This window comes from Oncorhynchus mykiss, chromosome 2 (assembly GCF_057628025.1).
Source record: "Oncorhynchus mykiss isolate SJ-2025 chromosome 2, ASM5762802v1, whole genome shotgun sequence".
Taxonomy (NCBI): domain Eukaryota; kingdom Metazoa; phylum Chordata; class Actinopteri; order Salmoniformes; family Salmonidae; genus Oncorhynchus; species Oncorhynchus mykiss.
The window spans coordinates 27,593,534-27,611,098 of record NC_143023.1 but is presented as its reverse complement, the minus strand read 5'-3'; the positions used below and the strand labels follow the sequence as shown (position 1 = coordinate 27,611,098).

The 17,565-nt window shown below is 44.1% G+C and overlaps 1 protein-coding gene and 1 long non-coding RNA gene across 2 annotated transcripts in view; one reads left to right on the top strand and one right to left on the bottom strand.

Annotated features, from left to right (window-relative positions):
* Nucleotides 1-2,409: 2,409 nt before the first annotated feature.
* Nucleotides 2,410-4,248, top strand: LOC110485830 (uncharacterized). The gene is made up of 3 exons (XR_002467991.3): nt 2,410-2,824; nt 3,418-3,462; nt 3,566-4,248. It is a non-coding gene; the product is annotated as an uncharacterized LOC110485830 (long non-coding RNA).
* si:ch73-22o12.1 (poliovirus receptor) overlaps nt 4,204-17,565 on the bottom strand; it is a 66,797-nt gene continuing 53,435 nt past the window's right edge. Inside the window, exons 7-10 of the mRNA XM_021557018.3 lie at nt 7,107-7,239; nt 6,955-7,024; nt 6,266-6,352; nt 4,204-5,554 (exon numbers count right to left, since the gene is read on the bottom strand). Coding sequence (XP_021412693.3) covers nt 5,330-5,554; nt 6,266-6,352; nt 6,955-7,024; nt 7,107-7,239 — 515 coding nt within the window. The 3' untranslated portion in view covers nt 4,204-5,329. The remainder of the gene's footprint in view (nt 5,555-6,265; nt 6,353-6,954; nt 7,025-7,106; nt 7,240-17,565) is intronic.

Genomic DNA, 17,565 nt, shown 5'->3' with positions numbered 1-17,565 from the left:
GAAGCTATGCAAAAGACCACATATCAGCTGAAAATGTAACAAAGTGTGGAACGGTGTCACCAATCCAATGAGTAGGTTCATCACCAGAGAAGAGAAAAATAACGATAAAAAATCAGAAAAATATATATTTTCCCTGAAGCGATGTGCTGGAAAAAAACAGGCAAACGGATCCATCATGTCTTGCTCCTCTTGAAATGTTGTCCTGTTCAGAAGGTGAGGTTTAGAGGGAGCATTCATTACTGTTTTGTTACCATCAAAGCCCCATATACTTACTACCCACCACTGCAACCGATATGTTCTCGTTGGCTGGTCCTCGCTACATATTTGTCACCAAACCCACTGGCTCCAGGTCATCTATAAGTCTTTGCTAGGTAAAGCTCCGCCTTATCTCAGCTCACTGGTCACCATAGCAACACCCACCCGTAGCACACGCTCCAGCAGGTATATTGCACTGGTCACCCCCAAAGCCAACACCTGCTTTGGCCGCCTTTCCTTCCAGTTATCTGCTGCCAATGACTGGAACAAATTGCAAAAATCACTGAAGTTGGAGACTTATATCTCCCTCACTAACTTTAAGCGTCTGCTGTCAGAGCTGTTTACCGATCGTTGTAGCTGTACACAGCCCATTTGTAAATAGCCCATCCAACCAACCCATCTTTCTGCTCTTGTTCACACAAGTATTTCTCCTTGCACATCCTCATCTGCACATATATCACTCCAGTGTAAATTGCTACATTTTAATTACTTTGCCGCTATTGGCCTATTTATTGCCTCACCTCCTTATTTCATTTACACACACTGTATACAGATTTTTCTATTGTGTTAATGACTGTACGATTGTTTCTCCCATGTGTAACTCTTGTGTTGTTTTTGTCGCACTCATTTGCTTTATCTTGGCCAGGTCGCAGTTGTAAATTAGAACTTGTTCTCAACTGGCCTACCTGGTTAAATAAAGGTGAAATGAATAAATATCTAAAAACTTTAACTTTGTTGAAGCCATGGTGCTGATCAGATACAGTAGTACTAGTAGCAGAAGCAGTCCCTGGATCTAGGAGGGATAGCTCAGAGCGTTGTCTCTTCTATCTACACTCCACAGACTCATCAAGTGTCTCCTCTACATTTTATGTATTTTATATACGATGTATGCAGCGGTGTGGTTGAAGGATACTTATAACCAGTCTAAACACTTACCAAAGGTCGCCTACTAAGAGTAGGCTGGAGGTAAACATTTTTGTGGTATATTTTTAGTGTAGGTCATTTACAACTGCAGTGGAATAGAGAAAAGTGATAGCGCTATACAGTATAATGGGCAGTGGTGGAAAAAGTCATACTTGAGTCAAAGTAAAGATAACTTAATAGAAAATGACTCAAGTAAAAGTCACACAGTAAAATTCAACTTGAGTAAAATTCTTAAAGTATTTGGGTTAAAATATACTTAAGTATCAAAAATAAAAGTATAAATCATTTCAAATTCCTTATATTAAGCAAACCAGAAGGCACCATTTTCTTTTTATTTTATTTCTGGAAAGCCAAGAACACTCCAACACTCAGACATCCTTTACAACCAAAGCATGTGTGTTTAGTGAGTCCGCCAGATCAGAGGCAGTAGGGATGACCAGTGATGTTCAGTTGATTCGTGCGTGAATTTGACTATTTTCGCATCCTGCGAAGCATTCAAAATGTAATGAGTACTTTTGGGTGTCAAGGAAAATGTATGGAATAAAAAGTAAGGAATCTAGTGAAGCAAAAGTAGTTAAAAATATATATAGTAAAGTAACTTAAGTAGTACTTTAAAGTATTTTTACTTTAATACTTTACACCACTGATAATGGGCCCCTGGGGCTATCAGAAAATTGCTTTGAAACCATGTCATGAACAGTATGCCTAACAGTATTTTGCCTAATGAACTTGATGGAAGAATAGTCAGGGGGACACTTGAAAATGTTCCAGACAGTAATTGGCCTAATGAATGTGATGGGGTTTGTGACACCTTAACTGTTACAACAAGTGGTCCAAACCTCTTGACAAGGTCACTATAGGTCACTATTGTTGGGTTAAGGTCATTAACCCCTTCCTTTGAGAGAGCGTGTCCCCAGGCTTCTCTATACCAAGTCCCTCACGTGTACACACCTCCAAACCCCCTCAATACAATTCTACGATTTTAATCTGTAACCAAATGATTGTAATAATGTTAAGCATATTAATTCATATTAATGGTTGCTTGCTACCCAAATCTTTGAACCTTAGGTATTCCACTTGAGTAGTACCTTGAGTAGAAAAGGAACATTTTCTAAAGAAAATGTGTGTGCTTGCTATAGTCTACAATAGTGAATAGGAGCGAACGCGAATCTCACACACAGAGTATCCATCCATGAGTGTTCTGGTCTCCCTGCATGGACCTATAGTAGAGACATCTACTACAGAGGTACTTGCTTAGGTCACAACATATGAGCTGTTTGAGCAATATGGCAGAACTCTCATGTCCTGTGGCTGGATCCCTCAATACAAGCTCTGAAAAACATTGTCACATTGGCTGCCACCCAGAGGCATAGAGACCTACAAAGATGTCATGGGGGAAAGCAAAGATAAACTGTGGGAAAAGTGTTGCTTCTGTTCGACTCAGGCTGTTGCCATAGTAACAGCGGAGCTTATCAACAACAGGCGATGTTTTGTTTTAGCAAAGATATTAACGATAGCTAGCAAGCAGGCTATCAAAGGAATATTAGCTAGCTGATGAGATCAAATGGCTGACAAACGTGGTTTGGAGAAACTTGACTTTGGTGCATTAAGCATCGAGCAACAGCAGCAACTCCGACAATTTAAGGTTAGTTAGCTAGCTAACACTTTACTACTGTAGGTAGCTTCATGAGTGCTCCTTGGCTTCTCCAACAACATTTAGTTAGCTAGTTCTACCGATATAATTAGGAATTAAAATACAATAGGATTTCTTGTTCTATCACTAACTGCATTATTTTTGCATTCATCCAGCCAATAGTTAGCTAGCAGAAAGTCCTTGGGTAAAGATAGGCTCAGCAATGACAAACATCTCGTGGGGTAACTAAATCTGCTATTGACCACCTGGCTTTTCCCAATATCATGAGGCATGGGAAAGAGTAGAATGGACAGTAAAGTTAAGGGAATTCACCATTATATTTATCCTGGGACAAGCAAAGCCAACAATGTATATTAGAGAGCGCATCCAGAGGTGGAGGCCTTAATAAGCGACTTTTTAAGGTTTGTTAATTGGCTGGCACTGACTGACGGTATATTATCAGACATATTATTCTCCATCTCAATTAGGGCTCTCAAGCTCCAGACATCAATAACGAATATAATTCTATTTCATATTTAGCGACAGTAATGAAGTCTAACTGACCGATTGCTTTGGTACCTGTTTATTTATTTTTTTACACACAGATGTATTTCTCAAAAGACCCACAGACATTCGAGAGTATGCAGCAGGTGGGTTCAATCAACAACACAAACTGACACGTACACCAATATACAGACAGGGACAGTCCTCTACTTAGAACTACCAATAATTAACATATTTTCTCTCTTTCAGATTACTTCACCGACCCAAACCTTGGTTTGATCATTGGCTCCAAACTGCAGAGCGATCCTGCCGACACAGGCACAGACTGAATCCTTACCGGATTGCTTGGCAGTTCAACTGTTATTGAAGTGTAAAGCTGTAACAGGCCTCTTTCTCTGTATTGACTAGTTATGTGTCAAAGTAACAATATAGAAATATAAAACATTATATAAAGTGGGTATGTACTGGCACCCAGGCAGATGTTCTTACTGAGCATCATTACAACAGGTTAGTTACAGGGCTACAGAAGGATGTTTTATACCGCTGGTTGATTGGAAAATATAGATTTCTAGGCCTATAGGGTGGAGTGGACAGCCTCTTTACAGGAGTTCTCAGGGAAAAGTCTAAATGGGATCATTGGGACGTCCCAACTCTGACGTTAAGCCATCGATGTTGAAATATAAAACGGTTAAGGTTACCGATGTCCCAAGGATTCCGGATAGCACTAACCTTTTCCTCAAGCCTCAAGAGTTCCCCCTTCTGGACTCTTATGTACTTCCACTAACTCCCCAACTCATCAGATGAAACAAAAAACATTAAGCAAGATGAGACAATGTGACCGCAGCAATACTGACCATAACTTTAGAAAGATCTGACCACACTGGATACACAGTTTAAATGTTTAATGAATTAAAAATCATCAAGTAACCAGCGCATCAGGCTTTGCTTTATTAAAAACATACATAGCGCAGTAAAAACAGGTCAATTCCATCTGTTACAAAGCATGACAAAATCATTCAGAATTCTGTTTGATTCACATTTTATAATCTGACACGCTACAAAATAGGCACATCTGGTTTAACAATTAAGTGATTGTATAGAGAAGAAGACCCTGAAATTGTATAAAAACCTAGACCCTGACAATATTGGACATTTCAACAGCAGGCCTACGTAATACATTCTGTAACCAACATACTGTGGTAGAGCATGTGAAAAGAGCTTTTAAATCCTGAGCAAACAGGCACAATTCATCAATGTTTAGACACGTCAATGTTAAAAGGTAACAGAGATTTCCTTTATATATACACAAGATTGTCAGTAACTTACATTGTTAGATTTTTGTTCAGGCAATTGATTATCCCTCTCTTATGGCTTGTATTGGGCTCCAGGAATCCAGAATTGTATCTTAGACACAGATCTAGGATCAGATTACATTATGTAAAACCTTAAACATAATCCTTAGGTAGTAAAACACACAACTGACCTTACACCAGTGTCTATAGGCAACATCATCCTACTGCCTTTAGCTCAGAGTAATGTACCAGTCTCCTGACCCCAGAGCCCATCTACATTCCAAAGGTCAGTGTTGCTTTATCCCCTAATGGTAATGGTTAAGATTCAAAGAGGGTAAGCTGGCCCTGGATCTGTGCCTATTAAACAATCTCACACACTTACTGTACACATGGGACTTTAACCACAACATTCAAAGGAGTTTCAACCAACCGAGATAAAAGTTAGTGTTCTTTTATGTTGTTCTTACTTACACAGCATTTTAACGGTAAAGCAGATCCCCCTTTTAAAAACATGATTCCCGTTATTAGAACCAAATACATACACTCACTTTAGTTCACAATGTAAAATTCTAGATTGGAGATACTGATTGAACGGCAATGACTACAACCATCACACACCGCAGCTATCCCACAGACACACACATCCAGTGTCCGATGTTCTTCACGTACAAACAGGTTTAGTCCCACACACACTTCCAATGTCTCCCATCTCCCAATGTCTTCACACAAACATGGCCGGGGACACAAAGCTCTCTCCACGAGTCGCTCCGGCGGCAGGGGGGTGGTCCTCCTCGTTGTCATGGTAATCATTGGGCTTGTACTGGTTGGGGGCGTACAGGTGCGGGACTTCGTTCAGCCTGGGTTCATCCCAGCCAGAAGGGGCGCCAGCGTAGCGCAACTCCTCCGCATCACAATTGTATTCCTCATCACTGCATGCATCCAGGTCCTGGTGGGAAAGATCAAATCTTAATAATCATGTAAAATAAGGAGAACCAATGCAGTCTTCATAGTATTCTAGTGACCCTTGCATTAGCGAACAAACTGTGACAGAGCAACACCTTTTGAGAGTCTTGAACCCAGGTCTTCTAGCCCATGGGCAAACTTGCTTAAATCACAGGGGGGAAATTGTAACTAGCTTACCAAGGCAATGGTTGCTACAGTATTAAAAACACATGTTTCTATCTATAACATGTTCAGTGTAACAGCTTCTATCCACATAGCAACCCTCCATACCCTTCAGTTTCCTACACGTTCTCATGTTTGTGTTCTGGTAAATAGGGCAATCATGTTGAGTAACTGATTAATTAATGATCATAAGTAGATGTTAAATGATTGATTTATTTTGATTTCATGAATCCTTTACCAGGATGTATTATAAATGATATAGATAATGAACTAAGAGTTGGGTTGAGGCACTTTATAAGCCAAAGCAACAGAGCTTAATGTATCTTGATAGTCTACAATGGCTTCCTCTCCTGGTCTCCATTCACTCCATCTTTACTGATAGGAAAACACAGGCCAGATGGAAGCATTATCAAGGAGGCCAGCTGTGAATTTGCTTTCACCCGTCCAGGTCTTTCAGGTCTGAAGATTGAGGAAAGGTGCCAGGAGAGAAGGACTATTGAGAGATGCACCCCATGTATGGCTGTATTCTTACTGTGCTGGGCTCGGCATCCTGCGGAGCGTAGTACAGGTGGTCCACGGATCCGTGCTTTCTCTCCACAGGGTCTCGACTGGTGTTCAGCTGCAGATGTGCATGCACACACACAGGATTATTCTCATGTACTCTGAGTTTGGGTAAAACTAGGTCCAAGAGGCTTCTAAACAGTTATACCCAAGCCATAAGACTCCTGAACATCTAGTCAAATAGCTACCCAGACTATTTGCAGTGAACCCCCCCTCATTACACCACTGCAACTCTCTGTTAACATCTATGCATAGTCACTTTAATAACTAACTACATACTACCTCAACTAACCGGTCCCCCCGCACATTGACTCTGTACCTGCACCCCCCTGTATATAGTCTCGCTATTGTTATTTTACTGCTGTTCTTTAAGTACTTGTTACTTTTATCTCTTATCCGCATTTTTTTAAACTGCATTGTTGGTTAGCGGCTCGTAAGTAAGCATTTCACTGTAAGGTCTACACCTGTTGTATTCGGCACATGTGACTAGTAAAATTTGATTTGATTTTAAAACCTATTTCAGATGGAGGGTTTTTCCTAATCAGCATAATCTTTTTATCATTTAACAATGTTGCTAAAAACATGTTGTGGTGTTGTAAAATACAAATTGAGGGGCCATAAGAGCAAGTCAAACTGTTATGGCTGGCCAGCATCCCTCACCGTATCAGAAGAGCTGCTGGTGGTGGTCTGCTGCTTGTTAGGGGGAGGGGGCTTGTACTTGGGTGGACCACTGAAAAAGAGAGAAAGGAGGGAATCAAAACAAACAGTTAGGATGATCACTTTGTATGAGTGACAGACACACAAACACTCACTCTCCATTGTGCTGGTTGCGTTTTTTGCGGACCAAGACCACAACACTGCCGATAATGGCCAGCAGCAGAACCACCCCAATGAGCCCTCCTATAACACCGCTTGTAGTGGGACCCTTCACTGGCAGTCGAGTACCTGCAGAGAGAGAGAGACAGGGAGAGTAGGAGAGATGAGAGAAAATAAAGTAGATGAGAGAAAAAGTGAGATAGGAAGGAAGACAAATAATAGAAGGGAGGTAAAAGGGGATAAGTACAAAGAGGGAGAGAAAAGAGAGAACATTAACAAGAGTAGTGATAACATTCACATGCTGGAGTCGTCCCACATGCACAGGAATAACCCTACATTACACAACATCGTTTCATTTGTGGTGAAAGGTTCTGAAAGCGGAATTCTAAATGTAATCCCCAAGTAATGAAGTATGTCTAGCTACAGTCTATAGGGTGTGTACGTGTGAGACAGAGGTGCAAACAAAGTGTGTGTGTGGATGAGAGGTATAGAGAAAGTGTGTACGTGGATGAGAGGTATAGAGAAAGTGTGTACGTGTGTGTGAGAGCAAGCCGAGATGCAGAGAAAGTGTGTCTCTGCCTTTACAGAAGGTCTACATTAGTGTAGACTACAGTCACGTGGGGAGGCAGACAATCAGACATAATGACTGTAGTACCTTCCTCTAATGAACCATGACCACAAGTACCAATTCTAACAATAAGATAGGAATACTTACACACACGGTGTGACCCCATCCCCTTATCCTCCCCATCATTGCCCAGGGGATTATGCTAATGAGGGAGTGTTAAAGGGCAATAAGGAACTCAGCTAATTGGAGAAGAGTTACACAGGGAAAGTAATTGGTTGGCCCTTGATTGAATGTTAGGCTTATAATTATGACTGTGGTACTGATGATCTTATAGCAACGCTCTAATGTAAACAATGGAGCATCCAATGACCTTTACACATGTAAATAGCAGTTGTTTTCAATTAGACCACAACATGTAAATAAAATAAAAATGCTTTGGTTTCCCAGTAAAACTATGAAAAATAAAGGTAAAATAAAAATGGACAGTTAACTAGGCAAGTCAGTTAAGAACAAATTCTTATTAACAATGACGGCCTAGGAACAGTGGGTCAACTGCCTGTTCAGGGGCAGAACGACAGATTTTAAACTTGTCAGCTCAGGGATTTGATCCACCAACCTTTCGGTTACTGGCCCAACACTCTAACCACTAGGCTACCTGTCGCCCCGATAATGAATGATCATTTCTTAAAATGATCTCAGAGTAGTTCCCCCTGACATGTATGAAGTCATTATTGTTCAGGACATGGCATGTTTAATAGGTCTTATGAGACAAAGCTTTACACCATAGCAGTAGCCCAGTTATAGGACTCAGAAGGGAGTGTTACTAGGTGATTTTGGTGTAATACAGCCTGTTGTCCACATGGCGGTGCTGTGTCTCCATAACAGGCTCTGAAGTAGTAATAATCTTCATTACCTCTGCTTTGTTCCGTCCTCTCTGCTCTTCATCACTCCCATGATCGTCAACTATGTATTTATTTACTATGTCTTTATTCTATTATACTGAGCCATTTATGTTCATATTCTTATATTTTATTTGTTGTTGCATTGTCAAGAAGGAACGTGCAAGTAACAATTTAGTTGGACAGTATATACACCATGTGTATCCTGTACATACGACTAATAAAACCTGAAACTTTTCCTCCCTCTCCAAAGTGATTTCCTCCCCTCATCTCCTTTTTACTGATAGGGAATAAACTAGGCCGGTGACAGCTTTATCTGGTAAGCATTCTTTATTTATTAGGGTACTTTCTTTTCAGATCAGTTCAGATAAATGAGGAAGCCACTTTAGAGTATTGAGATGCAGCCGCTGTCTGAGTGACTCCAGCAGTGGTGAATAGAGATCATGCCCTCTCTATCTGTGGTGGATGCCAGCCATGTCTCGCTCTAACAAAATCTCCCAGACGGCCCGAGCATGCCCGCTGTGTCTCTCAGCTGGCGCCGCGCTCCGCTGCCCTCCGACAAGGACAGGCTGGGCTCCGTAAATTTAGCCAAACGGGTGCGGGCACACACACACTGAGCAGAGTCCAGCTGGCAGAGCCATCTTGTATACTATCCAATATCCCTGTCACTCACACCAACATTTATACACACCCACAATTCTCTGTGGTGTGCTGAATGCCCCATACCCTCCCACTCACTCACACCCCCATACCCTCCCACTCACTCACACCCCCATACCCTCCCACTCACTCACACCCCCATACCCTCCCACTCACTCACACCCCCATACCCTCCCACTCACACCCCCATACCCTCCCACTCACACCCCCATACCGTCCCACTCAACTCACTCACACCCCCATACCGTCCCACTCAACTCACTCACACCCCCATACCGTCCCACTCAACTCACTCACACCCCCATACCGTCCCACTCAACTCACTCACACCCCCATACCCTCCCACTCAACTCACTCACACCCCCATACCCTCCCACTCAACTCACTCACACCCCCATACACTCCCACTCAACTCACTCACACCCCCATACCCTCCCACTCAATCACACACACACACACACACACACACACACACACACCACACACATACCCTCCCACTCAACTCACTCACACCCCCATACCCTCCCACTCAACTCACTCACACCCCCATACCTTCCCACAGATTGAGACAGGGTTTATCCACTCTTGGTGTATTCTCAAGGATTCTACCAGTATTCTCAATGTGAGGTATGGTCTAAAATACTGCTAATAGTTTTAAAATATTAAAAAAATACTGCCAATGTTCTACAACACTAGAGCACTGCTGCATAAGATAGCTGGTGCATAATTAAGCAGCCTCTAGATGATTGCTGGGGGATTTTCCGGGCTGAGAGACTGGCTGACCAGGAAACAGAGTAACATCTCGCTCTGCCTGCCTGCTTACCTCTCTCGGTGATACCAGTCTGCCTCTCCCAACTGGGATTAAGGTTAACATGCTTCCCCAGCCAACCATACAGGCCCATATGACTCATGTGACCTCGGGCTGGCTGACCTGGCCTAGCTGCACTATGCTGCACTTATCCCTGCCTCTCCCTTCTCCCATCCTGCTATCCTCTACTGCTGCCTTCGTTTGGGAAACGCTCGTTTAGCTCTCCTTAATTTGGCAGCCCAAATCTGTAGCGTCTCCAGCTCTGCATCTTTAATCTCCTAACGAGCAGAGATAAGCCTGTTTTATTACCCTGCCTGCCCTCACACACACACACACACGCCTGTGTGCCATCTCTGCTCCCAGAGCTATATATTTATTATACCTCAGCTATAAAAGTAATTGACCCAAACAGATTAAAGGGTCATTCATTGGCCAAACAATCCTACTGTTGCTGATCATAAAATCCACCTGTATTGTATTTTTGTTGACTTAAGTTTGAGCATCAACGTACACATGAGACAAACACGGTTCCATTGACCCCAGATGATGGGGTTACAGATTAGGTCTAGACGGATTGATCAGCACTGATAGAGATACAGATGAGCTAAAGAAAGAGCTGAAGTAATCCCATTGCTCAGTCAGGTAGGGAGAGGAGAAGTCTAGCCCTTAGATCCTAAAGGCTTAACAGTGTTACATTACCAACATCCATTCAGCCCAACACACACACACCTCGCTCCCTAGCGACCCTGTATCCTGGTAACCAGGCGCCGCATACATAATCACACAGATTGGAGGTGTGTGTGGGAGGGAGAGAAGGACAGGGACATACAGTGATAGAGGAGAGAAGAGAGGATGAATGGGAGAGACGGGGTGATGGAGAGGAATTCCGATCACTTTGGAAACTGCCTCTTCAAGTATGCTAGTCTTATATTACTGCTGCTAACAATTAACACACAAAACACAATATCACTACCATCAACACTACTACAGTAGTACTATGTGGACTGCTAGTACTATAGTCTCCTGCTGTTGGCTGCTGCCTGCCTGGGGCTGTACTGAAGCTGTAGTCTGTCAGACAGGCCCAGTATTCATCTAGGGTGATTCCAGAGCTGGCCCCATGCATTTACACTGTCTGGGATTAAACGTATGTCAGGGACACCAAGCCTGTGTGTGTGTGTGACAGCAGGAAAGACCGTGTGTATGCATACAATTGCGTGTGGGTGTGTGAGTGTTTGACGTTGATTTCCCCCTCTCTCTGCAGGGAAACAGTGTGCTCCCTGCCATGGTGCATTAAGGCACCGACAGGCACCCTGGGAGAAGGCAGGGTCTCTCTCTCCCACCCTCATACCCTCTCTCTCTGACAAGGTCGAGGCTCCCCTCTCGCTGTCGCTGCGTCAATATTTACAGTCCACTTCACACTGGAACAGAGGTGGCTGGGTCAAGCCAGCATGGAGCAGGCCTGCTGCATTACCCAAATGTAGCTTTCCAGTCCAGCTGAGAAGGTTTAATAGGGGTAGGAATAGGAATAGGCAGGCTGTAGTAGTCCAAAAGGCAACACACCAAATAGCTGTTCATCCCAGCAACAGAGAGAACATACACAGGTTACAGCTGGCAGATCCATAACAAGACATGCACACACACACACACACACAGTCCAGTCCGGGTAACTAGGAGTTGTACTGTAAGAACCCAGGTCACCTCAGTTAGCTAGTGTGTCATATTGTGAACTGTCCCTAACCTCCCCCTCCTTCCCTGGGGCCTGGTCTGTCACCCATTGGTCCGTTTACCTGCCCTGTGACCTTCCGGCTGGGAGAACATCCACTTCATTAACTACTGGAGCACTACTCCGCCATGCACAGAGGGATCCCAGCCCAGAGCGCAGCCTTCTACTGAGAGGGGATTGAGGTGAGACAAACTAACATTTCCACTACGGTTTCCTCTACTAACAATGTGCTGGTCTCAGGTTAGGCTGTGTTAGGTCAAAGTAATATCGAGGAGGATGCCTTGATAGATTTTAATATCACTTATAGCTATATCTGTTCAATGTCAGTAGAGATGGAGGAAAGAGAGGAGATGACTTCAGGCTACTGAGATGTATCCTCTCGGCCACAGCAGGCGGCTAATTGGGGGGCCGTCTCCAGTAGACTACCTCGAATAAGAGACTGAATAACAGAACGGGGAGCCGTAATGGCCCCGCTTTCCAGTTGCATTCTCTCCCCCTTTCAGCCGATGCCCCTCAAGAGAATCTGCACAGCCAGAACGGCACAGGCCCGGCTCTAGCTCTGCATTTGGATTTAAACTCTCATTAAGACAATTCTCCTCTGCCATGGTGAACTATTGGGCATATAAACAATGGAATAGAATAGGCAACAAGGGTAAGATTTTGCATGTCGAAAAAAAGGACTTATCGTTATGCGGCGAGCTTCAGTGACTAGGTTTAGTTTGTTGTTGATTATGCAGGGTTACAGCACAAGTAACATACACATTCAAGTATGCACACGTTATTTGCATGGACATCGAATGGGCCTGTGGGCATATGGGTGTGGAATCACAATGCAAACCAGAACCACAGTTATATATAGTTTCCTGGGAGGTATTCTAGGTTGTGGGAGCCTTGTGCTGATCATACATGGAAGTCACAGGAGGTTGGTTGCACCTTCATTGGGGAGGACAGGCTTGTGGTAATGACTGGCGCGGCACCAGTGGAATGGTACCAAATACATCAAACACACGGCCTCCTGTTGTTTGATGTCATTCCAATTGCTCCGTTCTGGCTGTTATGAGCCTCCTCAGCAGCCTCCTGTGATGGAAGTCATTACCACCTACTATGGTGTTGCTATAGATGTGTGTTCTTCACAGTGTCTGTCCTTAACACCAACATTACACATAGAATACTACAACAGCAAGTGTGTTACAAAAACACAATCATACAGGATGACAGACACACACAATGCATGCATATGGATGCTAATAGTCACATTTACACACCCACCCCCACATGTCACAGATGAAGAATATCAAACTGCTGTACATGCATCAAAAGGCCTTACCGACAATATCCTCCAGACAGACAACCCCATGAGCACATAATGATCCTTCCTACAGCATCTAACACACTGCATCAAGTCTGTCTCTCTCAGATAATCACTTTTATGTCACAATTCATCCCAATCTCAATATACAGTTAGCTATATCATGCTCCTCCATCTCTCCCACCTCGCAGTGTGTGTGTGTGTGTGTGTGTCAGAGATAGACAGTTCAATAGCAACAGCAAAGTATAAAGTGGGTGAGTGGACATAAATACATATCAGTGGGCGAGGAGCACAGTGTGTGAGGTAATCAATAGGTAGCAGTGAAGGACACTTGGTGCAGTGTAGATCACCAGGCCAGCCCTGCGTGAAAGACATGACACAAACACTGGTTGCACGCCATGATGACACTCAACATGACAGTCAACACAATACAGAAAGACACGCATACACAGAGTGTACAAAACATTAGGAACACCCGCTCTTTCCATGACAGACTGACCAGCTGAAATCTATGGTCACTTATTGATGTCACCTATTAAATCCGCTTCAAATCAGAGCAGTTGAAGTGGAGGAGACAGGTTAAAGAAGGACTTCAAAGCCTCGAGACATGTGTCATTCAGAGGGTGAATGAGCAAGACAAAATATTAAAGTGCTTTTGAACAGAGTACGGTAGTGGGTGCCAGGTGAACAGGTTTAAGTGTGTCAACCTGCCATGCCACTGGTTGTTTTTCACATTATGATCATTTTACTGTCGACGCTAGTCAGTGTTTGTGAGTGCATGCCAGTCCATTTAAGTGTTCACCAGAGCACACTAAGTCATTGTGTGTGTGTCGACAGTAACACACTACACTCCTTATTGTAAATGCTTATGTATACACACACACACACCAGTCATTGAGAGCTGTGTTGAGGGGAGTTATATCAGTGTTCCCTAAAGAGCCTCTTATACTGGTCCACACTACACTAGCCCTTAAACACCCAGCACAGCACAGGGCTCTACATATTTAATACAGAGCTCAGAGGACAGAAGAGTGGAAGAAGAGGATTGATTTCTTGGCAGCTTTACACCAGCCCAATCCTCCTGAAGTAGTGTGTGTGTACGCTTCTGCACAAGTGTGTGTCAGACTGCGTTAGACACGGCGAGAGGAGAGGGAACACACACACGGAGAGACAGGAGTGTGTGTGGGGAAGAAAGGTACCTGTGTAACAACACAGAGTCAGAAGGATGGAACAGAGCTGATGTGAGTGTTTTTGATCTGCTGCTATGGGAATGGAGGCTACTCATTGTGAAGGATGAGGCAGAAATAGCAGTTATTACACACCTAGATGGGCAGTGACTTCCTTTCTACTCCAACTGTCTTCGCCTGGGCCGGTATTCTGTCTGTTCTCAACATCTCACAAAGCTCACCTTTCTTTTGGTCTGTGTACCAGGGTTGGGGCAACTTCCATTTCAATTCAATCATTGAAAAGTTTCCATTTACTTTCTATGAGAAGTTTGCAGTTCTTGAATTTCAGTTCACTTCCTGGATTGACTGCATTGAAACTGAATTGATCCCAACCCTGCTGTGTACACAGTAGCAGTCACTTGAACAGGAGCAGATATTGGCATTGTTCTCTGTGTAATCTATCAATGGCTTGCTGATGTTCAACACTTCCTGCATGCGACACACACATGGCAATATCAGATAGATGTGCGTCTACTCGAGGTGACACATACCCATCTTTCTTCTAGACACAGACACACCTGTTAGACTTGTATCAGGTCCCTCTTGTCTCTGCTCTATCAGCTCAACTGGAGGTGAACAACACACACCGGTCTCTGAGACACCTGTATCAGGACCATCAGTGTTTCCTCTAGATGACAGAGCTGTCGAGCAGGTGACAGAGCCGTCGAGCAGGTGACAGAGGTGTCGAGCAGGTGACAGAGGTGTCGAGCAGGTGACAGAGGTGTCGAGCAGGTGACAGAGGTGTCGAGCAGGTGACAGAGCTGTCGAGCAGGTGACAGAGCGGTCTAGCAGGTGACAGAGTGGTCTAGCAAAGGGGTGGGCAACTCCAGTCCTCGAGGGCCTGATTGGTGTCACACTTTTTCTCCATCCCTAGCAAACACAGCTGATTAATCAAATTGCATTCTAAAACTGAAGATCCTGATTAGGTGATTATTGGAGTCAGGTGTGTTAGCTGGAGCTGGGACAAAACTGTGACACCAATCAGGCCCTCAAGGACTGCAGTTGCCCACCCCTGGTAGCAGGTGATAAAACTATCTAGCAGGTGACAAATGTCTAGCAGGTGACAGAAATGTCTAGATCAATGTCTAGATCAACCACACACCAGTCAGACCATTAAGCAATATTAGGCTGGTTGACTTAGCATACATGCCATAGACAACAGTGTCCACTGTCACAAATGAAATGCCACCAACCCGTTTGGCAGAAAGACACTCTCCCTTCACCCTCTGCTATATGACACCAAGGAATGTTCACCTGCATCGAAACCCATCATCTCATTATCTTCACTCACTCCAACTCATTTGTTCTCTTTTCAATACACAACAATAAACCTTCAGCTCCTTTCAAAAACGACTGTCATCATACCAGACTTCACACAAGTCCAATGCCTGAAAGAAAAGGGTGACTGAAATATTAATTCCAAAACGTCTGGCTGATTAAAAATATGAATTAAATAAAACCCTGGGGGGTAAAGTCTTTCAGAATACATAATGATAGACAAGGTTAAATGAGTCCAATTATTCATCTATCGGACTACAGATCTACAGCCGTCTATCCATTATATAGTGGAAGAACATCTCTAGTGACCAGTAACTTGGGTAAATGCATTCTGTGTGTGTGTGACATGTCTTGGCTGTGACATGCTCTCCCCACCGCCTGCAGAAGCGTGTGTGTGTGTGTGTGTGTGTGTGTGTGTGTGTGTGTGTGTACAAGCTTGTGTGTAACATGCCTATGCTGTATGGATCATTAATATTATTCATAAGGCTGAATGTCAACACGGATGAATCATTTTGCTGTAAAATGTCACCAAACACCAGTGTGTGTGTGTGTGTGTGTGTGTGTGTGTGTGTGTGTGTGTCTCGCAGCTTCACTGCTGGATGTGGTGACAGGCTAGCTATGACCCTGGTTGTCATCACTGTACAAAAACATTACCACCACAAATAGACAGGAGGGATGGAGTGAGGAGGGAGAGAACAGAGGGTGGATAGGGAGAGGAGGGGGGAGTCAGTGAAGGAGACCGGGGCAATAGGGGACAGGGGACACAGGGTGGACAGGACAGCCAGAGCTATAGGGGACAGGCATGGAGACTTAGCCTCAGAGACAGGCTATAGGCCTGGTTATTGTACAGCACCTCAAGTTGCAGAGAGCCCAGTGAAACTAGTCTCTGTGGATGTTAGTATGATGTCATCAGAGAGTTCAACACATTACTATCAACCCACACACAACTCCCTGACAAAGTAACACAACTCCCTGACAAAGTAACACAACTCCGTGACAAAGTAACACAACTCCCTGACAAAGACACACAACTCCCTGACAAAGTAACACAACTCCCTGACAAAGTAACACAACTCCCTGACAAAGTAACACAACTCCGTGACAAAGCTCCAGCAGCAGTTACATAAAGGAGCTTTTCTTGTTGCATTTTAAAAGTCCTCCTCCATCCCATCATGCCTGTGACCTTTAAGGTTGAGAGAGCGTACTGAGGAATGGGGCTATACACTACAGACAGGCTCAGGGCCCATGGATGAAGGACAAGGAAGGAGAGAAGGAATGATGGAGGCAGTGTCATCTCCTCTCCCTCTGGCTCTTACAGCTGTTGTTCTCTCTTTTCCCCTCTCGCTTTTTCACCTCCATTGCTTTTCAACAGCACTCATCTCTCACCGATCACCCACTTGTGCCCCTTCTCCCTCCCTCCCTCCCTCCCATCGTTCTCCTACAAATCACACCCTACAGAAGGCAACCCAATGCATTGTTCCACAGACACACTATGAACAGTGATTGACTAGGGAAGAGGAGAGCTGAGAGAGACTGATATAAAAGAGATATTACCACCCCGGGACAGCAGCAGCGTAGAGGGCCCTAAGCAGGATAAACGACCACAGACAAACCAGGCCACAGACGTGATAGGCTACGCATGCAGAGAAAACCTCAGACACTAGACTGACCATGTAGCACAGGAACGGAACTAGAAATGGAACAGCTCCATACATCACATGGTCTGTGTCCCAAATCACAACCTATTCCCTATGTAGTGCACTACGTTTGACCAGAGCCCATTTCTGGTGTAAAGTAGTGCACTACATAGGGAATTTGGGACACACTACATAGGGATCCATTTTGGTCACATCCTTGGTGTGGGCCTATGGAGGATAAAGGACAGGAGAAAGGCTCATAGACAGGCCCTGTAATACAGAGATAAATTGTAGAATAGAGGCATGGGGCTACAGATGATAGAAGACTAGAGACTCCCAGACCAGAC